Source organism: Peromyscus leucopus, chromosome 1 (assembly GCF_004664715.2).
Source record: "Peromyscus leucopus breed LL Stock chromosome 1, UCI_PerLeu_2.1, whole genome shotgun sequence".
Lineage (NCBI taxonomy): Eukaryota > Metazoa > Chordata > Mammalia > Rodentia > Cricetidae > Peromyscus > Peromyscus leucopus.
In genome coordinates this window covers 124379496-124405846 of record NC_051063.1, presented here as the reverse complement: position 1 = coordinate 124405846, position 26351 = coordinate 124379496, and the positions used below count along the sequence as shown (strand labels likewise).

General features: G+C 50.4%; 1 protein-coding gene across 4 annotated transcripts in view; it reads left to right on the top strand.

Annotated features, from left to right (window-relative positions):
- The first annotated feature begins 6876 nt into the window (after window positions 1-6876).
- Window positions 6877-26351, top strand: part of Sema4b (semaphorin 4B) — a 41884-nt gene continuing 22409 nt past the window's right edge. The window contains exons 1-3 of one of the 4 annotated variants that reach the window (XM_037198072.1): window positions 6877-7188; window positions 7473-7566; window positions 20581-20842. In XM_037198072.1, coding sequence (XP_037053967.1) covers window positions 20719-20842 — 124 coding nt within the window. In that variant the 5' untranslated portion in view covers window positions 6877-7188; window positions 7473-7566; window positions 20581-20718. Of the gene's footprint in view, window positions 7189-7419; window positions 7567-20101; window positions 20425-20580; window positions 20843-26351 lie in introns of those variants that run through there. The other 3 variants (XM_028873739.2, XM_028873737.2, XM_028873738.2) reach the window with 3 other exon arrangements.

Genomic DNA, 26351 nt, shown 5'->3' with positions numbered 1-26351 from the left:
CTGCTAATAATGCTAACAAATTATGAATCCATATCTAGATTGATCCGGTGACTCAGGCAGAGCCATTAGGATCCAGTCATCTCTCAATGATTAATGCATCCATCAAGGACCGAGCCTTCAACACAAGAGCCTGGGGCCGGGCGAGGTAATGAGATTTGGGGGAAGGGACCCAGAACAACCGGATTCTTTCTGAGAAGCCAATCTCAAGACAGATAAGGGAAGTTCAGAAAATGCCTCTCCCTGCTCTTTGAGAGAGAAACAGAGAGGACAGACAGGGTAAGACTCTCCTTCAGTCCCAAGCACTTAGCGAGCGAATGTGGCATGCTTTGGTATCCTTCTCTATGCGTGTGCAGATGTATGGCAGCTGGAGCATTGCATTTGCTGTGTTAATATTCATAAAGAGTTCTGACCTGCAGCTAACGCGTACCTGGGCAGCAGATCACATGCTTAGTGCACACAAGGGTAGTGTCATATGACCTTTCTCTGGACCGCCAGCTCCCAAATAATGGCACGGAGACTTCTTATTAAGTATGAAAGCTCAGCCTTAGCTTAGGCTTGTTCCTAAATAGCTCTTATAACTTAAATTAACTCATTTATATTAATTTACATTCTGCCATTCGGCTCATTATCTCTCCTCAGTACCGTACACCAGACTTGTTCCATGTCTCACTGGTGAATCCCACCTCTCTTCTTCCCAGAGTTCCTGTCTCTGCCCGGAAGTCCCACCTACCCTCTCCTGCCTAGCTATTGGCCTTTCAGTTCTTTATTAAACCAATCAGAAGGTGCCTTGGCAGAGACACATCTTCACAGTGTACAGAAAGATTATCCCACAACACACAAGGCCCTGGGTTCGGTTTCCCCCGCCACTCCCCTGCCCACACACAAAACACTAAATGGGGTGTTGTTGTAGAGACGTCAAATAACTACATTTGGGTTTTTGTTTGTGTTTGTCGAGGCAGGGTCTCATTCTATAACCTTAGCTGGCCTGGAACTCGATCTATCTGCCTCTGCCCCCTGAGTGTTGGGACATGTGCCACCATGCCAGGCCTACATTTGTTCTGTAACCTGCTACAGTTTATCCACATAGCCTAAGACAACCTGCCTTTTCCTGATAGCCTTAGTGCAAGCAGGAAAACCAGAAGAGACTCCCCGCCTCCCCCTCACACACACAATGGCTTTTACATGGAATGTGAGGTAAAGGGAAGTCATACGACACTTGGGCATGGGGAGAAGGTTGAAAAGAGCTTTGTGAGGCCTGGAAAGATAGAACAGTGGTTAAGAGCACTGGCTGTTCTTCCAGGGGACTCAGGTTCGATTCCCAGTACCCATATGGCAGCTCACATCATCAGTCTATGACCCAATTTCTATGGTATCCAATGCTCTTTTCTGGCTCCCACAGACATCAGGCATCACACATGGTACATAGACATACATGCAGACCAAACATTCGTTCACATAACATACTAAAGAAAGAAAGAAAACGGGTGCCCAGAAAGTGAAGAAGTGGCCATGAAGAGGACAGCCCAGAGCTGTCCTCGGCGTCCCAGCCCCACTCAGTGTTTGCCAAGCAGCGGTGGCAGTGGCATGGGAGCCAGGGAACGAGGTCCCCAGGGGTTGTGGGGAGAGACTTGCTATTGAGTTAGGAAGAAAATGACTAATGTGGCCAGGAAATCTGTTGCTTACACCATCCATATTTGAGAATTGTTGGAATATTACTACCAGAAAAGGTGGTTCATCTCCTGGGGGAAAAAAATGCTGAATGCCACATGGGAAATGGATTTCATACAGAATTAAAATCTAAATGTGTCAGAAAACTATGATGATAATAGTATAATAGTATAAGATTTTGCAACCTCTGGCCAGAGATGGGCTTCTTGTGTTTATTCTGTGTTCGGTTTTGGTTTTTGACGCAGAGTCCTGCATTATAGTCCAGGAAGTTTCCACCATCTGCTAATAATGCCAACTGATCATCTGGGTTCAGACCTACTATGTAACCCATACAGCCTCAAGCTCATGTCTATCCTATTTCTTGAGCCTCCCAAGTGCTGGGGTTGTGGCAGGGATGGATTTCTTAAATGCATTTCAAAGCAGAAACTGTAAAGCGAAAACAAAACACATTAACCAGTTTGGTTCCTCGGCACTGAAGATCTCTGCTCAAGCTCATGTATTTGGGACATCTAAGTCCAGCAAGGTGCTGGTACAGGAGGTTAGGAAGCCTTTGGGACATGGGGTCTCAGGGGCAGACATGGGCCACTGTGGATGGGCCTTTGAGGGTTTAACCTGGCGTCTAAAACTTGATAGTAACGGCCAATTGTGCTGACACCATACACTTTGATCACAGGTCATAGGAAAATCAAGCTGGTTCTAACTGGAAGCTTCCTCCCCAATGGTTAGGTTTCCTAGTACCAGAAGGTGGTATAAAGGCTGCTGGGGGGAAAAAAGTCACCAACAGTATTACCCAGCTGTGAACCCTGGAAACTACAATAATGACCAGCTTGACAAGATATGCCCATCTGTATAATAGTGGCATGCATGTTTTGGGGTAACCAACGGCTTTCTCATTGAATTGAAGACCCACTTTATAGGACTGGGACCAATGACTGGTACCTGGTCAGGAGCCCAGGACTTGGTAGGTCCTATTCCTGTTATTATCTTGTCTGTCAGATTCCAAGCTGCCCCAGACACTGTGCCTTCCATGACATGATGGATCCGTGTCTCCCTAGAATGTGACCCCAAATAAACCCTCCCTCCCTTTATGTGTTTATATGGGTATACCGCCACAGCAATGGGACAGTAAGGAATGAATGCAGTTTACTTCTTTGTTTCCAAAGGGCTTCTGAGTATGTATGCCATACACTGGAGACAGAGAATACAGACTAAAGGTGTGACCTAAGACAGTTAAATAGCCACCAGTTCCTCCCCTGGGTCAGTCCTGCCACCACACCTGGCTTATTGGGGGCGGCGGGGGGGGGGGGGGGGGGGGGGGGGGCGGGGCGGGAAGTGGGGGAGGCACAGCATGAGGTCTCATTCTGTTCCCACTGCCTCAACTTCTTAAATGCTGGGATGATAAGCATGAGCCACCATACTTGGCGGGTTTATCTACTTATTTATTGAAATTTTGTGAGATGCAAGGGTCCTGTCAGGGCCTCATGAACGCTGAGCAAGCATTGTATTACGGCTGATCCCGGCTTTTGTTGGATTAGGTTCTGTTTTCTGCGTGTAAAGCTTATTTACTGTGGAATGTATCTTACTCAATAGCAGATGCTACAGGGCCGTGGGTCTGGCCCTGGGAAGGCCTTAACCTGGCCGTAATGTCAGGGTCACTGTTAGTCCCTGTGCTGACAGAATTTCCTGGTTCCTCTGGGCAAAATGAGTCAGCCTTAGGCTGAGCTAGGACTGACGCCATGATCACTCCCGTTTAGGACTGAGTCTCTCGTGTGTACTCTCTAAAGAGGGGCTGGGAGGTGTAGCAGGTTTTCTTGGACAACCAGCCCCAAAACCATGACATGACAGAGACTTATTTTTAATTATGAATGCTTGGCCTTAGCTTGTTTCTAGCTAGCTTTTTTAACTTAACTCATTTTTATTAATCTATGTGCAGCCCCGAGGCTTGTTTACCTCATCTAAGTACTGTCCACCGCTTTCCTGCTTCCTCCACATCTGGCTGACCGGTCACCAGCTGGCTGGCCCCTGGCTCTGGCTGGCCCCTGGCTCTGGCTGGCCCCATTTCCTCTCGGCCTGCCAACAGCGCCCCCAGCCTTCCTCTGCCTAGCTATTGACCATTCAGCTTTTTATTAGACCAATCAGGTGCCTTAGGCAGGCAAGGTGAAACAGCAACACATCTTTACCTAGTTAAACAAATGCAGCATACACAAAAGCAGCACATCTTTACATGATTAAACAAATATTCTATTCCACAACAGGGACGTACCCCATAGGCACTGCAGGAAGGCAGGCAGCCCCAACCGCTAGCTGCAGACCCTAAGACAAACTGTCACCCCGATAGTGATGTCACTTTGCAGAAACAAGGTCCCTGTCTCATGATGTGTTTAGTAGCTGAGCTGTCAGATGCCACCGAGGATGAGTTGTGGGAGAGCTGGGGAATGGCAGAGGGGACGTGGCAACACCCACCTGGCTGGCAAGAGGGTCACTCAGAGTTAAGAGCTGCCGCGGTGCCAACCTCGGCCAGGCCTCCTGGAGGCGGGGCATGTCAAACACTGTGCAAACTGCTGCAAGGAGGCACTAGAGACTACTGAGTTTTCTTGGGTCATAGTCAGTCTGCCTGTGTGGTCTTATTCTCCATCCTCAGTGTATGACCTACAGTCTCATAAGCCTTCCAAGCCCCTTTGAAACAAGGAGGTAAACAAAAACAAAACAAAACAACAAAAAAGGCGAAAATCTAATGGTAGAATCTACAATCTAACAGAATTGAACCAATGTCATTTTTTTGATTCTGCAACATCTTATATAATGTCATCATTGGAAGAATTTGTCAACGAGCTTTTAGGGTAAATTTGTTCTGTTTTTACATCCTGGGAGTCTGTAATTATTTCAAAATAAAATAGTTAACAGAAGGGTTGGGGATGTATTTCAGTGGTGGAGGCTTGTCTAATGTGCCAAGATCCATTATATATTTTAAAAAGAACAGTGATATGCATGATTCTACAATATATATACACATAAGAATATAAGCATGGCCTGGTGTGGTGGTGCACATCTGGTCTACATAGAGAGTTTGAGGCTACCCAAAGCTATATAGTGAGATCCTGTCTCAAAAAGAAAAGATTGAATTAGAAGAAGAAGAAGAAGAAGAAGAAGAAGAAGAAGAAGAAGAAGAAGAAGAAGAAGAAGAAGAGAAAAGCATGTATGCAAGTATCCTGGCTAGTTTTATGTCAATTAGACACAACCTAGAGTCATCAGAGAGAAGGGAGCCTCAATTGAGAAAATGCCTCCATAAGATCAGCTGTAGGCAAGCTTGTAGGGCGCTTTCTTAATTAGTGACTGATGGTGGAAGGCCCAGCCCATTGTAGGTGGGGCCATCCCTGGGCTGGTGATCCTGGGTTCCATAAGAAAGCAGGCTGAGCAAGCCATGGGGAACAAGCCAGTCAACAGCTTGCTCCTGTGGCCTCTGCATCAGCTGCTGCCTTCAGGATTCTGCCCTGTTTGAGTTCCTGTCCTGACTTCCTTCAATGATGGACTAAGATGTGGAAGTGTAAGCCAAATAAATCCTTTCCTCTCCAACTTGCTTTTTGTTATGGTGTTTCATCACAGCATATTAAAGCATACTAAGACAGCATATTAAACCCCTTAGAATGGGGGAAGGGAGAAGGAAAGACAATGAAGGATCCACACCGCCCCATCAGTGAAGGAGTGCTTGCTGTCCAGCCAATGGGGATTATATGTGGCGAACTGAAGCGACACTAACTCCAACCTCCTCACGCCTGAGGTCATGTAGTGGAAAGGGAGGGTATTGACAGAATATTGTGTGGGGGAATCATTAATGGTAAAGACCCGGCCCTTTCTAATGGAGCCTTGTCCAATGGTGTGAAATAATTTCCTCTTTACCCAACAAAAGGAAGGTTGGAAGAGAAGCAGGAGAAACGATGATGGAGAGCAAAGAAGCCGTGGAGCAAGTTTTAAGGGTACATTCTCTTGAGGGCCATCGGTTAATGAAGGAACCAAGGACCACACAGAGACCAGCTGAGTCCACTGGCCTGGAAGGGGCCTGGATTCCTGGTGTTTTTCCGAGCAGCTGGTGCTCCCAGGGTGCTCAGGAAATTGAAAGTAGTAATTCTTTTGCATAGCCTCCAGGGCCACGATGACCTTTGATGGACCTCTAATTTAGCTGGCCTTGCAGCAGCAGCCTTTCCAACTTCTCTGCTTTGCCGGGAAGTCAGTGATAACAGAAAGGGTGGGACGACTTCCAAAGCTGTTTGCCTAAGTGCGCTCACTACCTGGGCTAGAAACACAGTCTGTTTTCTTTTACTGTGAAATTGCCTGCTCATGAGGAGGAAGCAAAAGGAAATAATTGAGGAAGTATCTAAAGGTTTATTGACAAGGATGCTAATCTCAACATTTCTCAAGAACCTTAATAGCAGAGACTTAGTTAAAAATTTATGTTGCAGCCGCAGTGTGGGGTTGTATACACGTTTAACCTCCGGAGGCAGGGGGATCCCAAAGAGCTCCAGGCTCCTTGACCAGCAGGACCTGCATAGCAGACCCTACCTCAAACAAACAAACAAACAAACAAAAAACCCAAACAAGTGTTTACGTATGTGTGTGTGTGTGTGAGAGAGAGAGAGAGAGAGTTAGTAGAGTGATTGTCTATCATGCATAAAACCTTGTTTTCCACCTTCAGTATCCTATAATTCAGTTGTGATTTTCTGCCATCCTCTTATCCCAGGGAGTGGAGGCAGGGGAATCAGAAATTCAAGGTCCTTTCTCCTTTCCTCCTTCAAAATTCACAAGAGTATCCCCCACCCCGGGGTGGCCTTACTTTCCACCCTTCCTGCAGTAAACATTAGTTAAGTAACCCGTTTTGTAGATGTGTCAAAATAACCACTGTGTTCTTTTTCTGCTGGAGCTCTTCCTGAGGAGGTAGAAAGACCATGTACTTAGGACTCATCTGGCCCCGGAAGCGCTGGCCCTTGGCCCATTAACGTCTCCAGCCTCTTAACCAGCCAGCTCTGGCCAGCTCAGCCACTTACATGGCCAGAACTGGTTATTTCAGGAACCGCCCAGAAAGCTGCTGTCCCTTTCTGGAAGATAGGAGAACCCGGACTCAAGGGCTGAAGAGAGCCGGGCCAAGGTCACTTGATAAGCGCTGTTTATATTTATACTCCTATCTCTTCGCTCGCCTCTCCCAACTCTGTGGGTCGCAGGTTACGGGCAGAGCCGTGAGTGGTTTCAGAGGCCACTCTGCACCGCTCTCTTGCCTTGCCTCCGCTGTAAACAATACTACCATTATTGAGAGTTGACCAAGTGCCAGGTGTGTGCTTCTCACCACGACGCTGAGGTCCCTGTTGGTTCCATGCCCACTTTGCAGGTGAACGAAGGCTCAGAGGGGTTAAGACACTTGCCCTAGCGAACACGGCCAGTTAAGTGTTAGTGGATCTGGGTTCCAGTTCCACAGACAGGAGCGCATTCCAGCTAGGAAGACCACCAGCGAGGCCGACCGAGCAAGCCAAGGTCAGTGGGAGGGTGCAACCCAGGGAACTTGGGCCTAGGTGGGCGGCAGAGCCATTGGTGTGGGCTCTGGCCCGACGTGGGGTAGCATCGTGTCCAGAACAGCTGGATCAGGCTAGGGGACCGCCGTGCAGCGGCAGCGGAGCCAAGGAGGGCGCCTCCGGACAATTCCCGAAACGGCGGGCGGGCGGGCGGGGCGGAGTGGGGGCGGGATTTGGCTGCAGCCCAGCATTTCCGGGGACACCGCGCAGGACGCAGGTTTTTCACGATACACTCCGGGTCCCCAGGGACGGCGACCGGACGGCCTGGCAGTGGGAGTGAGTCTGTGGAACTTCGCGGCCACGCGGAAGTAGCCTTGTCGTGGGGGGTAACTCCTTCCAGGTAGGGGACCGGACGAGGTGGGAACCGAGATCTGGGGGTGACACGACAAGCCCAGGCCTTCGTCGTCGCCCCCCACCTTCCTCCCGCCCCTCTCTCCCAAGAGGGCGCCACCTGCGCGCTCTGATGGGCACCAGCCGGGGCCAGTGGGGGAGCCTGTTGCCATGGCAGCGCAGGAGGCTGGGCCCACGTTCCCATGGCCACCGGGGGCCTCCGCGCGAATCCTTTAACAGTGTCTTTCAACACCGCCCCCTACTCCTGAGCCCGGAGGAAAATCACTAGGAAAAGGGCCTTGGGCTCCTCCTCCGAACGTTTGTGGTTGTGACCTCTGAGTTAGGGCCTTTGTCATGGCTTCTTTCTTCTCTGAACAACAAGGTGGATTAAGGGCCAGGAGAGGGAGGAAGTCGGGGTCCTGGGAATGAGGCCTTCGCCTCTCCTTAGCTGCTCTAGCCTCGCACAGAGGCTCAGGAGGCCTGGGTCACGTCGGGAAGGTCGTCAAACCTCTGTTCACATTCCCTCACCTGTCATGTGAATATGTTATTTAAGAATCACAGGAAGGGCTGGTGAGATGGCTCAGCAAGATCGGCGCTTGCTGCCAAGCCCAAGGACCGGAGTTCTGTTTCCAGGACACACACAGTAGAAAGAGAGCACCCGCGCAGCTTGGCACGTGCTATGGCCATCACATACGCAAACACACATAAAGTAAGGTAGTAAATAATTTGAAAGAAAGAAAAAAGAATCGAGAAGCATTCTAAGGGTCGACTGCAGTAAGAACTGGATGCTTTGGAACTGGAGATTTAGGAATCACCCTTTCCCTTCCCTGCATTTCACAGGGGAAACTGTGGGTCCAGATAACTGAGATATTCAGTTATCCCGAGGTGACTCAGTAAATTGGTGGAAAGGTCAGGATTTGAACTCGGTCTCTTGATTCCTAGACTGTGGCTGACAGTGATTTTTCCCCCTGAAGTTCATAGGAATAAGAGTTACATCTTTTTGCACTTAAGGTCTTGAGCTCTTAATGACAGGTGACCTGAAAATGACGTGGGGCGTGTGTGTGTGGCGGAATGGCTGGTAGGATAAAGGTGCCTGTCCTCAAGCCTGATGACCTGAATCTGATCCCAGCTCAGACATGGTGGAAACAGAGCATGGCCTCCTGAAAGTGCCCTCCGACCTCTGCATACATGAAACACATGCTCCTCCCTCCCATGTAAATAAACAAATGCCCTTTAAACAATGATGGCGGGCTGGAGGGAGGGCTCAGTGGTTAAGAACACTGACTGCTCTTCCAGAGGACCCAGGTTCAATTCCCAGCACCCACGTGGCAGCTCACAACTGTCATAACTCCAAGATCTGACACTCTCACACAGACGGACAGACATGCAGGCAAAACACCAATGTACATAAAACAAGAATAAATTATTTAAAAAAAAAAAAAAAAAGAAATGGTGGAGATGGGGCCAGTGAAGCTTCGTGGTAGAGCACAGTGTTTAGTAGCTTGTGTGGGGCCCTAGATTTAATCCACGGGATGAAAGGGAAATGATGGAGATGATGATAACAGGTGAGGGCTGGGTATGGTGGTACCCCATCTTTCCTAGCACTTGAGAGGTGGAGGCAGGAAGATTAAGAGTTCAAGGTTATCCTCAGACACATGAAGTTGGACGCCAGCCTGGGATACATGAGATCCTGTCTCAAACAAAAACCAAGCAACCAAATGAAAAAAAAAAAAAAAAAAAAAGAGAGAGAGAGAATCCCAGAGCACAAGACCTATGCACCAGGAAGACTTTCAGCTCTGCCTGGGGCAAAACCCTCCATGTCCTGCCATCTTCCGGTCATCTGCAATGTCCCCATCGTAGTTTACTGTATATGTCTTATTATGTACATTGTAAACCATGATATCCATTTTGGTATCATGTAATCCAGGCTGGCCTTGACCTCTATGTCACCAAGGGTGACCTTAAACTTCTGGCTCTCCTGCCTCCACTTCCTGGGTGCTGGGATTGCAGGCATGCGCTACCGTGACTTGTTCCACGCAGTGCTGGGACTCCCTGAGCTTTGTGCATGTTAAGCAAGCATTCTACCAAGCAAGCTACATGCCCAGGCTCTGGGACCCTCAGTTTACTGTGGTATCTGACAGGAGCCAAACGTTCAACCTCCCTCCAGCCTAGCATCCCTAGTGCAGAGCTGATGAGGAGAGCGCGAAAACCCTGGGCCGCCCTAAGGCAAGGAAATGGAGCCATGGCCTCCCCTCCCCCACCCCTCCCCCCTGGGGTGGTGCCTTTTCTTATTCACACTCTTTGAAAAGAATAAGAGAAAGGTAGGTAAAAAGGGATCCAGGAATGAATAGAATGAATCACTTGGAAATGCTTTGAGACAGTCCCTGAGAGCAGAAAATGCATTTGTTCATTTAGTCAACATTTACTGGCTGCCTGCTAGTTAGTTCCAAGCTCTGCCCTGAGGCTGGCCATTTAAAAACCCAAGGTAGGTAGGTCTGCTACCTGCACTCAAGAAGCTTGTGGGAAGGATGGGAAGAGAGGGATGAGGTGTGTAAATGAGTGCTTTACTGCAGCATAATGAGTGCCTTAATGGAAACCTGAGCCCAGGGCAGAAAGGAGCCCTGAGGAGCAGCTCCGGAAATCCGTTGAAAACAGCAGGACCTCGTCTGTGCTGCCTGGGAGTCCTTCTAGAGTTCACCAGGCTTGCCCTGGCGACTACCTTTGTCAGGGACAAAGGAATGAGCGAGTGTAAGTGTCTAAAGATATGGAGTCCAGGATGGGCAGGCAGTCTCTGCAAAGAAGCATTTAATGAATGGTGATGAATTATGAAGTCCTTGCCTGCAGCAACTCTGGTCATTTCATCAGTTTGAGCCACGCTTAGAAGGCAGCCAGCCAATGAGAAACCGTGATGGATGAATGGAAGGAGGGAGGGAGGGACAAAAGACAGCTGCTTGCATCATCACAAGTGGAGATGGCTTGCAAGTGGAGACAAAACCAGGTTGAAACTTTGTTTCTTGGTAGAGTGTCCAACGTGAGTTCTGGAGACCGCAGATCCCTGGCCCCAGGTCTTCACCTGGCACACGTGTGGCCCTAGCAAGCCCCTGCAGCCTGTCATCTGTGTAGTGGGAACATAATATAATAACTCTGATTTGCCTCTGCTTTGAGGATTAAAAGTTAATAAATGTGGAAAGATCCGCAGAATGTCTCACAGTCAGTGCGAAGGAAGATATTACCTGTGTAACTGTCAAGTGTGATTTAGGTGGGGGGAGTTTGCCAAGTACTTCTTGTGGAGGTCACATAGCTATTCCAAAAGAAGGAAGATTTCTCTTTTTACCGGATAAAGGCTGATTTTGTAAATTCCCTGTTTCTGCAGGTGAACGCACTTTAAAGAAATGGTTATTGCCGGGTGTGGTGCTACACACCTGTAATTCCGGCACTTAGGAGCCTGAGGCAGGAGGGTCGTAAAGTTTGTGGTCTGTCTGGGTCAAGTTCAAGGTCAGTCTAGGCTTTATAGTAAGACCCTGTCTCAAAACCAAAACCAAGCCAGGTGGTGGCACACTCCTGTAATCCCAGCAGAGGCAGGTGGATCTCTGCAAGTTCGAGACCAGCCTGGTCTACAAAGCAAGTTCCAGGACAGCCAAAGCTGTTTCACAGAGAAACCCTGTCTGGAAAAACAAATAACAAAACAGACAACAAAATTCAAAACCCAAACCGACAACAGAAAGAAAAAAAAGTGAGAGAAAAGACATGTCAGGCAAGCATTCTAACAGCTAAGCTGTATCCCCAGGCCTTGACAAGGATTTTTTTTTAATTGTATGTTGTGTGTGTCGCCACATGTATGTGAAGCACATTTGTGCCTTGTGCCTGTGGAGTTCAGAAGGTGTTGGACCCCCTGAAAGTGGAGTTAGGGGTTGCTGTGAGCCTCTGCGTGGGTGCTGGGAATTGAACCCGGATCCTCTGCCAGAGCAGCAAGTGCTCTTAACCAGCGAGCCCTCTCTCCAGCCTTGACAAGGATCTTTTTGAAAGTAGATGAAAGCTCTGCTTCCTGTTCCCCGGCAGCAGCGCATCATCCTTAGGGCTCCCAGCGCCCCGAATCCCCTGGGGAGGAAGGCCTCTGCTCTGCTGCACTGGCTGCAGGCTGTGGTGAAAGGCGTAGGTGAGGTACCACCGCGTCATGGTGGACATCTGTGGTTGCTCTTTTAAGGGGTTCAGAAAGCCATGGAGAGTGGCACGTAGCTTACTAAGAGCTCCTTCTTCTGGGTTCAAGCCCCAGAGATCCTGGGGTGTCTCACAGTGTACCTCATACCATCTGTGAGTGTGTCACCTGATATCATTTCTTTTTCCTTTTTTTCTTTTCTTTTCTTTTTCTTTCTTTCTTTCTTTTTTTTTTTTTTTTTGTTTTTTTGTTTTTCGAGACAGGGTTTCCCTGGGTACCTGGGTAGCCCTGGTTGTCCTGGAACTCATTCTGTAGGCCAGGCTGGCCTCAAACTCAGAGACTTGCCCATTTCTGCCTTCCAAATGCTGAGATTAAAGGCATGTACCACCACCACCACTGGGCCTGATACCATTTCTTTAGGGTGGCATATTTGCATACTGCCATGGTGGAACATTCCTAGAAATGGCCACCCTGTCAAGACACTGCTGTATTGTAGGAGATCGGTGGCAAGACTCTTGTTCCAGCTCCACCACTCTCCTAAGACACACTTATCCCTGTTTACTCTCTCAGTTCAGTATGACAGCCAAGGGCAAGACTGTGTGGGAGCTGTGTCAGCCAGGGCGATTTAAGATGACAGAAACTTGGGAGCTAGAGAGCTCTTCCTCTGGGAAGGAAGGGGGAAGGGAGAGACCCCGGGATGGAAGCTTGGTTTCCTGAGGATAGAGGCATGGCCTTCAAAAGGGGTCTCAGGGCTTGGAGTAGATTGAAGAGGGAAGGAACTTGATGGCAAATTGGGAGATAGGTTTTTAAAATCTTTGAAACCTAGCAGGGTGGTAGTGGCGCACGCCTTTATTCCCAGCACTCAAGAGGCAGAAGCAGGCGGACTTCTGTGAGTTCGAGGCCAGCCTGGGCTAGAGAGTGAGTGCGGGGCTATAGAAAGAAACCCTCTCTCCATAAACAAAACCAAAAAGTTTAAAATGTTTACTCTTTTGAGACAGGGTCTTTCTAAGCAGCCCTGGTTGGCCTTGAACTCAATCTGTGACCTAGGCTGGCCTTGGAATTTACAGTGCCTCCTCCTGCCTCAGCCTCTCAAGGATTACAGGTGTGATCCTATCCCCGGCTTCTTGACTTGAGATCTTGAGACGGGAACAAGGTTTCATAAGCTGGACTGGAAGCTGAGACTCTGCTACTGGGCCCTTACCTTCTGACCCCAGCCTGGCCTGGCCCAGGATACCTGCCTTCCTTCCACCTGTGGGTGGCCGTAGTTGGAGAGCCGATGATCAGTCACCACTTCGGGGAGCAGCCAGGCTAGTCCCCCTGACTGGGCAGCCCTGTAGGCTCAGATGGCACCTCCTGAACTTCTGTAGGGGAGCAAAGGAAGGACGGGGTAACTTCATGTTCCACCCTGCCTGGGCAGGGACAGGCTGAGCCCTGCTGGTTGCACCACAGCCCTGTAGGGTGGGGGATCCCCTCCCAGGGAGTGGCCAGCTCAGGCCCTAACAGGCCCAGTGGGGGCGGTGCCGTGTAGTGGGCTGCTTGCCACAGTAGGCACACCCAAGGCTTGGGCTGGGCAGGCTTTTTCCTTCTGCCCAGGTGAGCTGCAGCCTCAGCACCGTTTGCAGGAGGCAGCTGAAGCCGAGGGAGTGCTGGGAAGGGGCTTCTAAGATGGGACACTTGGCTGAGGCCATGGGGCGACTTTCAGCTAGGGAGGCGCTAACAGTCAGGGATGTAGGGCATTCACTGTGTGCCATGCTGCTGGTGGCTTTATAGATGCTATCTCACCATGTCCCCTAATGGTGCCAATAAAGAACTGTAGTATTTCTACCACAGGAGAAGTGGCTGACAGCTAGAGGGTCCCTTTAAGGCCCATACGTAATGGGTAGTGATGAATTCTTCTCTATGCTCAACCACTGAACTCTTAAACGGGGTATGTGGGGGCGGGAAGCGCAGCAAGGGCCGCTGGAGGGCTGCTGGTCTGGGTAGGAGATGAGGCTGTGTGATTATATTTGTTTCCAGACTCTGTGGAAAGCTACCCGAGAGAACTGAAGGCCGTGTCAGTGGCCACCCCGGGGTGGATGCCCTCTGCAGTAGAGGGTGCTGCCTGCCCCAGGGAAGTGCCCGGCTCCCGGGATCTGGCAGGCATTGGACGATTTAAAAGCACACACACACACGGACTGGGTCAGCGACTGTGACTTCCTCATCCAAATGTATGGCTGCTGCAGCTGGGTTGCTGCCCAGCCCCGGGGGAGGAGACACAGCCTCGTGCCTAACCAGGGCAGGGTGCGGAGCTGCAGCTGCAGGTTGGCATAAGAGGAGAGCTTGGGGCTACGAGGGGATGGTGGCACGGAGCCAGGTCCTGGCTGGGCCACAGCCAGTTCGTCTGCGAGACCTTGCTAGGCAGCCTGCCAGTCAGCACCCAGGGGTGGGGGGAGGGGTGGAGGAGTGGGAGGAGCCTGAATGCTGCCCAAGGAGGGGTGGGTGGGACCTTTGGGTTCAAGCTCCACTGGGCTTGGCAGGAGGCCCCTCCCCCGCAAGCCAACAACCTCCAACTCCGGAGTAGAACTGTGGGAGTGTGGAGCCCTGCTCCCCTGGGTGGGAGTCGGAGGGGGCAGACCTGGCAAGAGCCCTGTGGCATGTTTCATGCATGCTCAGGGACATCCTCCTGCCTGCGCCTGGGCCGAGGCTGCACCAGAGGCGGAAGGATGAGTGTGTGTGATAGGCCGGCTCTGAGGAGCAGAGAAGCTAGGCCACAGGCAGACATGTCTGCTCGGTTTCTGTTTCCGTTCTTCCTTCCCTTCTTTCCTCTTCCCCTCAGTCCCTCTCGCCTGTCATTCTGTCAGTTTGTCCTTCTTCCATTTGGTTCTACAGTCGCGGTCCATTCCTCACTCCCCCATCTCTTTTCTCCCTTTGTTAATGGGTATAAAATATAGGCGGGGCACAGGGGCACACTCCTGCATTCCCAGCACTGGGGAGGGAGAGGCAGGAGATCAGAGGACAGGGCCAGTGTGGGCCACAGAGCAAGTAGTAGGCCACCTTGGGCTATGTAAGTGAGACGCTATCTAAAAACAAAAGGCTTAACTATAGCAAAAGACATAGATCTTAAGATCGTAAAGCTCAGTACATTCTAGCATTTGTACACACTTGAAAATCCAACACCAGATCAAGATATAGAATCTGTCTGTCATCTCTAAAGTTTCTTCATCTGCCTAGGAGGCATGTGCCCACTGGTCTCTGACATCTCTCACCACACGGCAAGTCTGTCTGGACAGCAGCTCCTTTTAGGTTTTCGAAACAGGGTTCTCTCTGTAGCCCTGGCTGTCCTGGAACTCTCTCTGTAGACCAGGCTAGCCTCAAACTCAAGAGATTCTCCTGCCCCTGCCCCCAAGTACTGGGATCAAAGGTGTGCACCTCCACCACCTGGCTTGTCTGGTGTCTTTTTTTTTTTTTTTAATTTTTTCAAGACAAGGTTTCTCTGTGTAGCTTTAGAGCCTGTCCTGGAACTCACTCTTTAGCCCAGGCTGGCCTCGAACTCACAGAGATCCGCCTGCCTCTGCCTCCTGAGTGCTGGGATCAAAGGCGTGCGCCACCACCGCCTGGCGTCTGGTGTCTATAATATATTCTTATGAACATTTTACCTCTCATCCTTGCACTGGTGAGCTTGTGTGTGGCAGTGGGGAGGGGAAAGACAGACAGACAGACAGGATGGGAAGAAGAATGAAGGTGGACAGTGGGCCAGACTTAACAACTTGTGGATGACTTCATCTAGCAGCCCGGGGCATGGAGGAAGTGTTGCTTTTTCCTTGTTCTGTTTTTTTTTTTTTTTGTACTCTCTTTCCAAGCTACCCCCCTGAGTTCTTTGTAAACGCTGACATCTGGCTGAAAAACACTTGCCTACATCCAAGAGTGGCAGAGGGGAACAGGAGACACATCCTTGGCTTGGGAACCACTCTTTAGCCTACAGGAAGTTAATTCAAAGGGCGTTCTCTGTCAGTCTCCCTTCTGTTCTTTCCAGTCTGGGAGAGCACATCAGAAACCACATTAGCTCACTAACAGGAGACAGTGGAGCCCACCAGGAACAAGGCTGCCATGTTCATGGATTGGAGGGCGCTTCCCCAGGCCAAGAGTCAGGGACCCTCATGTAGATAGCGCTGTGCGGTTCCTACTGGAGTGCTTTGCTAGGCATGGGGGAGGGGTCAGAAGACAGAAGACCTGTCACTGTTCCCTAGGGGCTTGCTGCCCAGTTGGCGGAAGACATACTTTCAAAGCACATGAGCAGGATATAATTAACAACCACGAGAGGCTGCATCAGCCCCTGCCTCCTCAGGGATGAGCACAGCCATCAGACAAGGCTTTGTTGCCAAGACACAAGAGCAGACCAATCCCCTGCAGCTTTAGGAGCTACTGATGCCCAGATTCAGGCGCTCAATAAATGCTAATTGAGGAGGTAGCCATAGATCAGGCCCTACTCTAGAGCAGGGTGGGAAAGCAGGTGCGTAGCTAGCAAAAAATGATTTTTGATGAGGCTTTTGTGTGCAGGTGTATGTACGTGCATGGATATATATGTGCACATATGAGATTCAGATGCATGGGTATGTGTGTGCACATATGAGGCTCAGATGCACATGTGTATGTGTGTATGGAGGCTAGAGGACAATTTGTATGCCATTCCTCAGGAGCCATTTTATTTTATTTTATTTTATTTTTCGGCAGGGCCTCTCACTGGCCTGGAACTTGCCAAGTAAGTTAGGCTGGCCAACAGGGAGCGGCAGGGATCTGCATGCTCCCACCTCCTCGGTGCTGGGATTGCAAATGTGTTTTTACCAAGCTTGGCTTTTTCTCCCCCCCCCCTCTCTCACACACACACAGACACACACACACACACACACACACACACACACACACACACACACACACACACACAGAGTTCTGAGCTCAAACTCAGGTATTCATGCTTGCATGACAAGCATTTTTTAAAATTTATTTTTATTTTATATGCATTGGTGTTTTGCCTGAATGCATGTCTGTGTGAGGGTGTCAGATCCCTTGGACCTGGAGTTAGAGACAGGTGTGAGCCATCATGTGGGTGCTGGAAATTGAACCCAGGTCATTTGGAAGAGCAGCCTGTGCTCTTAACCGCTGAGCCATCTCTCCAGCCTACGTAACAAGCATTTTATCTACTGAACTATCTCCTCAGTCCTAGTCAAGGTTTTTAAATGTTTTTTTTTTTTTGTAATATTATTATGGATATGGTGAAAAATGTGGGTGGAACTATGTAGTGAGGAAGACAAGTAGTCAATTGCTCAACCTACAAGGAGCACTCAGGTGGCAGAGCCAGGCGGATCTCTGTGAGTTCAAGGCCAGTCTGGGCTACAGAGTGAGTTCTAGACAGGATCCAAAGCTACAGAGAAACCCTATCTCAAAAAACAAAAGAAAGAAAAAAGAAAAAGAAAAAAAAAAGAATATTGGTCACTATAACCCTTGTGGAAGTTTCTTCCGGCCTGTCATTGGACACTGTTTTAACACTTCTCATTTTTTTCTTTCCCTAAATGAACTAAAAGACTGGCCCAAGACATCCACAAATCTTTACATAGTTTAACCAAATTTTGCCAACTATGCTCATACACACACACACACACACACACACACACACGCACACGCACACGCACACACACACACACACACACACGTTTTTGCTGGATTGTTGAAAGATAGTTTTTGACATCATAGTGTATCACCTCTGAAAACAACAAAATGTTATCTCCCAAATCTGAGACTTTGTCATACCCAAGAAATTTCATGTTCTTAAGTAAGAAAATGAACATTAAAGTAGCTGGTAAATAGTATGTTTTCAACCTAGCACGGGACTTCAACATTGTCGCTAATATACGATGCACATTAAAAATGGTCTAGTTGCTCCAACACTTTTTTTCCCTCTAAAACTGTGTCAAAGTTCACATATCTTTATCTTTCGTCTTTTAACCACAAGCTGCCCCTATTTTTGCTATTTATTATTATTATTATTATTATTATTATTATTACTTTCACCAGATTGACCTTTTTGACGAGCCCAGGCTCGTCATTGTAGAATGCTTTCCACGCTGGATGTATCCGCTTTCATTCTCATTGTGAGCTGTGGGTTCAACCCTTTGGTAGGAACACGGACGGGATTGAGAATGTGAATCTCTCGTGGCACCGGATGGGAGGGGCCATAGGTCACACTCCTATTGCAGATGATGTTTTCTCCTGACCCCTTGGCTAAGATGGTGACCACCAGATCTCTTTGGCAGAGATACATTTTCCTTTGCAGAAGTCACTGGTGGGACAGACGTTAGACATTGTCTCCTCACAGTCTTTACAAATCCAGCCAGATCTTTGCTAAATTTGCTTCCATCTCCACACTCACCAGGCAGCATTTTTCCATGAAGAAAAGTTTCCTTCCCTTTCTTTCTCTTTCCCTTTCTCTCTGAGTCACACGATGAACTAGTGGGTTATATTTCAATCTGATGCATTAGAAGCCATTACTTATGCCATTGATGACCAAAGTATCATCCAGCTGGTTCCTATCAAAGCGGTCACCAACCTGCCTCTGCATCCTTTAGGCACAGCCCCCACGGTCGGTCGTCAGCCCAACAAAACGTCCTCTTTGCCTTGCACTTTCCCTTTCATCCTCCGTGGAGATCGCTGTCCTCCTTCTCCAGGGGAGTGGTGTGCAGAAACCGAGATCTGGAGGCTAAGTCTGCACACCCATTATTTTTATCAGTGACTTGATTAAAGGTCTAAGGAATACTTAGCCAAATTTACGATGACTCAAAACGAGGGAGGCACCAAATGTGTGATAATGGAATCGATATTCAAAATGGCCTGTGGGATGAAATCTGGGCCAAAACCAATAGATTTAAGAGAGATAGTTTTGAAGTCTTCTGTTCGGTTGAAAAAGCTTATTGCATAATTTCAGGTTTGGGGCACTCTTCACTAGGTAGGAATTGGTGTCGAGAGACTGTTCTGGGTTGTTGATAGGAGGAGGAGTATTCTGTTCATTCACTTGGTCATTCCCTTCAGCCAGTGTTTATTGAAGGCCTGCCTACATAAAATATGGGTGCCGTTCCACGTGTTGGGGGGCGGGGGTTTGAGCAGAGGAAAGCTGTGCCCTGGCTTCTTTCATTTATTTATTTAAGGTTTTATTCATTCATTCATTTGTTCATTTATTGAGACAGAACCTCATGTAGCACTGGTTGGCCTCCAACTTGTTTTGTATCCGAGGTTGCCCTCAAATTCCTGGTCCACCTGTCTCCACCTGCCAACTGCTAGAATTATAGGCATCTACCACCATTTCCAGCTGACTTGAAAAATTTATTTTTAGAGTCGGGCGGTGGTGGCACACGCCTTTATTCCCAGCACTCACGAGGCAGAGTCAGGTGGATCTCTGTGACTTCGAGGCCAGCCTGGGCTACAGAGTGAGTTCCAGGAAAGGCTCAAAGCTACACTGAGATACTGCTCATGGGAGTGCATTCTCTCCTACCATATGAATTCTGGGATTGAATTTAGGCCATCAAGTTTGGCAGCAAGAATCTACCCAATGAACCATGTCACTAGCCCCTGACTTTCATTTTCAAGGACTCTGGCTACCATGTTGAGAAGAGATTATAGGAGTAAGGGAAGCGGCAGGAAGAGGACCCTTAGTGTAGCCAGGAGAGCAACGATGGGATGTAGGGAAACAGTAACTTTCAGATTTGGGGTTTGCTAGTGGGTTCGGATATGAGGAATACGAGAAAAGACATGAGACTATAAAAGGATGTCAGGGTGGGGACGGTACAGACACTGTGGGACATGAAGAAGTCTGGTTGTAAGAAAGGAGACCTGGAACCAACAGCTCTTGTCTACCCTGACTGCCCTCTACCTGTTGGAGAGAGGGTGGGGAACTCTGAGGGTGGGGATGGGAGGACAAAGATGTTGCTTTAAGACTGCTGATATTGGCAGCAGGTGCAGAGTGGCTGTTTGACAACTGCAGAAAATTCTGGGTGAAATGGTCTCATTGCCACAAGAACAATGATCACAGATTTTCAAGTTTTTAATCCTATTCATGCACCCAGGAAAAGCTGAACCGGGTTTCCAAATCCTTGCTCTCTCTTTGTTGATTTTCCTTCCCGTTTCCCACCTCCTTATTTCCCTTTCTCCCTCTCTTAAGATCCACCAAATTGACCTCAGGTCGGGGTACCTGCGGGTATGAATACCTCTTGCGTCTTACTCCATCCTTAGGGAATCCTTTCCTATGCTCAGCCACGTGCGGGTTGTGGGGAAGGTCTAGCCTCTTTGGCAGCGCAGCCCATGAAATCCTATTATCCCACTTGAACTAATTCTGCGCCGCCCCCGGGGTTCGCGTGGACAGAATTCTAAGCATGGACAACCCAGCAGAGTATCTAAATTCTAGACCATGCATAGACCTCCCGCGGAACTAAGACTGGAAAGCCACCAGTCCCAGTGTATGCACAGCTCCGGCAGCAGGGGGTGGGGATGTGTAGGCAGCGAGTCCGGCAGGGTCCCCGGGAGCCGGAAGGAGGGCGGGTCCGAGTGGCCCCGAGCGGCCTTGCGCGCCCCTCAGTCTCCGAGCTCAGTTCCCAAGGTTCTGCTCCGCCCCGTGCGCCCCAGCTCGGTGACCCGATCCGGCGCCCCTTGTACTCCAGCGCCCAGGAAGGAGGAAGGGGGAAGAGCTGGGTGAGAAGCAGCCAGGAGGCTGGCCTAGCCGCCGACTTCCTGCTCCGCGCCCTCCTCCCTGCGGCGGGGCGCGGGACTCCCACTCCTCAGCAATCTGGGCAGAGGATCCTGCGGTGCAGCCGCCCCACGTGACCGTCTTCCCTGCTGCCCCCCTAGGTCCGGAGGCGGAGGCCGAGGGAAGGACTCGGGGGCCGAGCCGCGGGGCGGGGCTGCAGCTAGCGACTTCAGTTAAGCAACCTGAGCCCCAGCCGAAGGACGCTGCTGGCTGCCGCGGTCCGAGCTCCACGCGCCGGGATGGGCCGGGCGAGCTGCTCCGCCACCCTGCTGTGCGCGCGGCTGCTGCTGCTGCCGCCACTGCTGCTGCTGTTGCGGACGACGAGGACGCGGGCGCTTGGCCCCCGGATCAGTGTGCCGCTGGGTGAGTGCTGTGGGGCGCAGCCGAGGGAGGGGAGCTCGGGCCGCGAGGTGGATGGTGCGGGTGGCCACGACAAAGGAGGGGTTGAGATCCAGTAGGACCCCTTCCCTTTTCAAAATGCTGTGATCAGTGGGAGAGGGAAGGGAAGCTAGGGAGCCGAGAGCCCCTTTCTTCCATTTTCTATGTGGACCTGAAGAGGGCCGGCCACTCGCTCTGTTGCTGCTGCTCGTCTCCTAGGAGGGGGCACGCTCGGCACTGTCTGGGGGCCCCAGGTGCTGGCCGTCCCGCCTACTCATCTACTTGTCTTTGATGCTGATCAGAGCCAACCACAGAGTCACCCATGGCACAGGGCTGAGGGTACTGCTGCTGACCGTGCTATAAACTCTGCTTCTGGTATTCTCAGACGGTCACTGCAGAGCCTAAAGCGGGGCGGGTGGGCACCAGGTCTTTCTCCTTCCTGCCATCTCTGACTGACCGACCTGGAGAGCACCACCCTTCCCCTCAAACACCCGGACTTGGAAACTGACGTTCCAAAGACCCTAACTAGAGGGACCTGAGAGTACCATCCTGGTTGGCCGGATTCCTTTCCTGTCGCTTTACGGCTGCCTGTGTTTCCAGCCCTCCGCTCTTTCTCTTTTTACTCTCCTTCATCTGATTGCCCCTGAACCTTCTCCTGGGGCCCTCAAGTTTTGGAATTCTAGGGACTTTGGTCTTTCTTTTGGATTTTTGAGACTTTGAGACAGGGTTTCTCTGCATAACTTTGGCTGTCCTGGAACACACTCTGTTGACCAGGCTGGCCTCCAACTTCCAGAGATCTGTCTCTGTCTCCTGAGTGCTGGGATTAAAAGGTGTGCGCCACCACCTCCTGGCTGGACTTGGGTCTTAAGCCCATCAAGTACCTCCTGATCTCTGCACTCCAGCTTACTCCTCTTCGAAGGTGGCTCAGGCCACCTTGCAATGCCATCTTGGGAAATTAATGAAACTTGGTGCATTAGGTGGGCATCAGGCACATAGGTGCCAACAGACACTGTTTGGCCAGACCCCTCCAAACTTGCAAGCTGTCACGTGTGAGTTAGAACAGAATGTGCATAAATTAGAGGTTACAGACTAAAACTCTACCAGACTTCTTTCTCCTTATAGCATCCCCACCCCTAAAAACATCCCATTTGCAAAAGGGTAGAACCAGCTCTTCAATTAAGGCTCCTGACAGGATCTGAATATCTTATCGGAAACATTACTGGTGGTCCAAGGTCAGGTTCTGCCGCTGCCATTTAGTTCCCCTGTGACCTTGAGTAAACAACTTCTCTGTGCCTTGATTTCCTCATCTGTAAAATAGGGATATTAGCACCTTGCTCAAGGCTCAACCCATTAGCCTTGCAAAGTCCTTAGGATAGGGCTTGGTACAGAAACCTCTCAGCAGGTGTTTGCTGTCATGCTTGTTATGTTAAATGTGGACCACTCCTGCTTGGAACTGGGTGGTTCTCCTTGGGGTGGAGATGGTTCCAGAGTGTTAGTTTGACTGCCGCTCCTTGGGACTGAGATCTGAAACCAAGGAGTGTTGCTCTGCTACTTTTAATTTTTTATTTAGCTTCTGTGTGGGTGTGTGGGCACACGCAACACATGTGGAGGTCAGTGAGGTCAGAGGGCAACTGGCAAAGTTCCCCTTCAGCCATGTGGAGCTCAGCTGTTCACCATCAGATTGGTGGTGAATGCCTTTTCCTGAGGAGCCCTCTGGCCATCCCCCTCTGACCCCCTTTTCCCTCCGAGCTAGGCACGGCACCCATCTTGCCTTAGACAAGTTACCTCTGAGCCATTCCAATTGCTGCTGCTGCCGCCGTTATGTGTCTCCCCAGAGCAGTGGGTCTCAACCTTCCTAATGCTGCGACCCTTACTTAATACAGGTCCTCCTGGTGTGGTGACCCCAACCATACAGTTATTTTCCTTGCCACTTCCTAACTGTAATTTTGCTCCTGTTACGAATCATGATGTATGTATTTTCTGATGGTCTTAGATGACGCCTGTGGAAGGGTCGAGACCCACATGTTGAGAACCATTGCCCTTAGACCCTCTCCGCTTTAGGGAAAAAATGCAGGGCCTTCAAGGTGGGGAGAGAAGCCCCTATGGACTCCACTTCCACAGTAGCTCTTACACATAGCCGGCTTTGTGTCTCGGGAGTGGTGGGGAGACGTGAAAGAGTAAGAAAGAGGCCCCGCTTCCTGGGAGAGCATCACGCCTGGGTTCACTGTACAGTTCCAGGACCCAGCCAGCTTCCACAAGTTTGTGACCATTTAGGGCTGCCACAGGTGGACAAGGGGTGTCTTGTGCACTGTACAAAACTCCAGCTGAGGGGTTGAAAGGGCCTGAAGGCCAAGAACATAATTCTGCTGTGTTTTGGGAGCTGATCCTGCCAGGGGAGTGGGGACCTTTTCTAACTAATCCTCACCGCGGTGTGCAATGTTTCAGTCACGCCCAGCCTCCTGAACCCTGGTGTGCGTCCACATTTGACTGGGCCACCATGCTACCCCGGTGCTTCAACTTCCTGGGTTTCCACAGGAGCCTTCCTTCATACCTGCTTCCGCTCCCTTTCCTCCGTGTACAGGCAGGTCCTGTGGCTGGAGTCCCCAAGGGGGAATGCCCTGGTGACTGAACAGGCTCACCCTTTGAGTCTGGCCTGAGATAGTTCCTGTCTCATCCCTGGGGGCTCGTTAGATGTTCCTGGCACTGTGCCCATTCTTGGCAGGCTCATGGTGACCATGGGTGCCTGGCCCAGGGCCCTTCAGCCTTCTGACACAGGCCTGGAAGGGACAACACAGAACTGAGACCACACCCCTCTTCCCACCACCTGAACTGAATTCACACCCAAGTATCCCCCAAGGACCTGACGCTTCGGGATATGGGCTCTGTCTGTGATCAAAAAGTCCCTTGAAGTGGAAAGTTCAGTTTATTCTGTGTCTAGGGTCTCTCATAGAGAATTCTCATTCCTGTTGATGGTTCTTGGGAGTCCTCAGGTTGGAGGGGGTACTTAAGACCTCAACTGATGGTTAGCAGAGGGAGGGAAGACCCAGGACATTTTAAGTGGGAGCGGGGAGCATTCATGTGGATTCCTGAAATCAGCCTGAAGTCTGTGAGAGCATGAAATTTGGGTTCTTTTGCCCTGAAAACTCCAGGGCCACAATGTGGGCCAAAAGCAGGAGTTAGGCCTCGCAGTCTGGCCTGTTTGAAGAAACAAAACAAAACTGCTCCCACAGCCTACCGAAGTCAGGCAGAGCCCCTTTATTTGGGCCAATTAAAAGAGCTATTAATGACCCCCAGCCCCAGAAGCATCCTGCTAAAAAGCTCTGGAAACAGTGTATGAACCAGATTGCAATTAAATCTGTAGGCCTGCAAAATGCAGTCAACAAAACCCCATTGAAGGCAGAGAACAAGGCCCTTGGCATGAATCAGCTGCCCGTCCTCCGACCTGGAGCAGCATTCAGAGTCAAGGCTGCCCGAGTGGCCCCAGTGCTGGCCGCTGCTTTGGGTCCCTCTTGTCGGCCTGTTGACCTCCCTTCTTGATGTGACCTCAGCCCAGCATGAGACTGTGTAGTTCTGTCCCGTAGGCTGGTCTCTTCATGGTTCTTCAGAGGCAGTTGAGAGCCCTAAGGATGGGTGCTGAGAGCCAGGCTGGGAAAACTGGCTTACTACCCTTATCAGGGACACATCAGAGGGCAAGCCATGGCCTTCTTAAGCCTGTATCCGTGTCTACACGGCAGGAAGAACAACGGGGCCCATCTCCAAGACTCCAGAGAGGATTATTGAAATAATGTATGTAAAGTGCTTGGCACGGGTCCTGCCACGCGCAGCCTGCCCAGCGGAAGGGAGCAGCTTCTGCTGCATGCTCTTCTGCTCGAACCTCCTACAGGCCTCACTCCAGGAGGTGCGTGCTGAGCACTGCCAGTGTCCTGGACTCTGGGAGATGCACAGCTAAACACTGCGTCTGCCATGGGAGCCGAGCAGAGTGGTGTGGCCCTGCTCTGCCCAGGCCGGGAGATGAGGCCAGACTGCCAGGGTTGATGGGTTTGCCCACTTTTCAAGAGCTCCTGGTTCTGTTCTTTCAAAATTCTTCTGTACTTCCAGAGCCTTCTCTGCTTGGTACTCGACTTCCCCTCAAGATCCTCCCCTCCTGTTCTTTGCTGATTCTACTGTGCTCTGTGGTCTGTGGAAGTCCTATTCAGCTGGTGGTATGCCTGCCCAGAACACTACACTTGCAGCGTGTGGGAGGAACCCTTGATGTACCTTATAGCAAAGCCATCATCTGGGTGATGGGGCCTGGTGGGAAGGCTCTGAAAGGTCATGTCACTGTTCATACCTTCCTATTATCCCTTTCTTAGAGCCTATGGCCCCTGTCCCATATCCATAGCTGCTTAGGCTCAGAAACCTTAGGTGAAGCCCTCCCTGCATCCCAGAAAGAGAAGCAACAGAACTAGTAGTCAGAGTTTTCTTTGGGCCACCAGCTCACAAATAATAACATGGAGATTTATTAATTATGAAAGCTTGGCCTATAGATTCCGCTTGCCCCACCAGCTCTTATAACTTAAATTAGCCCATTTATTTTAATCTACGTTCTATCTATCGCATGGTTCCTTGCCTCATCTCTACTGCTCATGCTGCTTCCTCTGGCTGGCTGGTGACTCCGCCTTCTTCCCAGAGTTCTCTCTGCCCGGAAGTCCCACCTATACTTCCTGCCTCGTTATTGGCCGTTCAGCTTTTTATTACACCAATCACAGCAATATGTTTTCCACACAGTGTACAAATATCCCACAACACTGTGGTCCAGGTCTGCCCCTCTCCGATCAGCATCCTGGAGAGCACTGTCTCTCAAGACTGCCTTGTACAGCCACATTTCCCTCTCCACTCTTCTTTACCTTCTGGTCTCCCTGTCCTGGGAAGGTTTGCCACATCAGGAAAGAAGACAACTCCCATAGGGGACAGCATCTTGGCACAGGGACCTCTCCTCTTGCTGTTCTGAAGACCACACTCAACTCTGCTGCTCACTTGTGCTCTCGGATCTCCCTGGTCACTTGTTAGCTGGTTCTTGTGTGTCTCTGTCACGGGGCTGCCTTCAGCCCTCCAGGTGTTCCAGCCTTGGGAACCTAGAAGAAGATCACTGGTGAGGGGATGGATGTAGCTGAGGATCATAGAGGGGAGTGATTTATCCACGTCAGGGTTCTCCCAAGCCTATGATTCCATCTCTTCTTGGGCCCATCTGAAAATCCTTCCTCCAGCCTGGAAGGCCAGCAGAGATGCTTCGGGGAAGGGCTTGTGGTGGGTGGGAGGGGTGGGAGACAGCCCTCGTCCCTTCGTTCTCCTAAAGAGTGTCCAGAGTACCAACTTGCTGCCTTTGGGGAAAGTTTTTGTCCTCAATGCTAGAGTGGAACCCAGGAACCCAGGACCTCGTGGCTGCTAAGGAAACCCTCTCCGATCCAGCTACATCCCAGCCCTGGCCCCTTGTTACTCACCCTCGGTGAGCGGC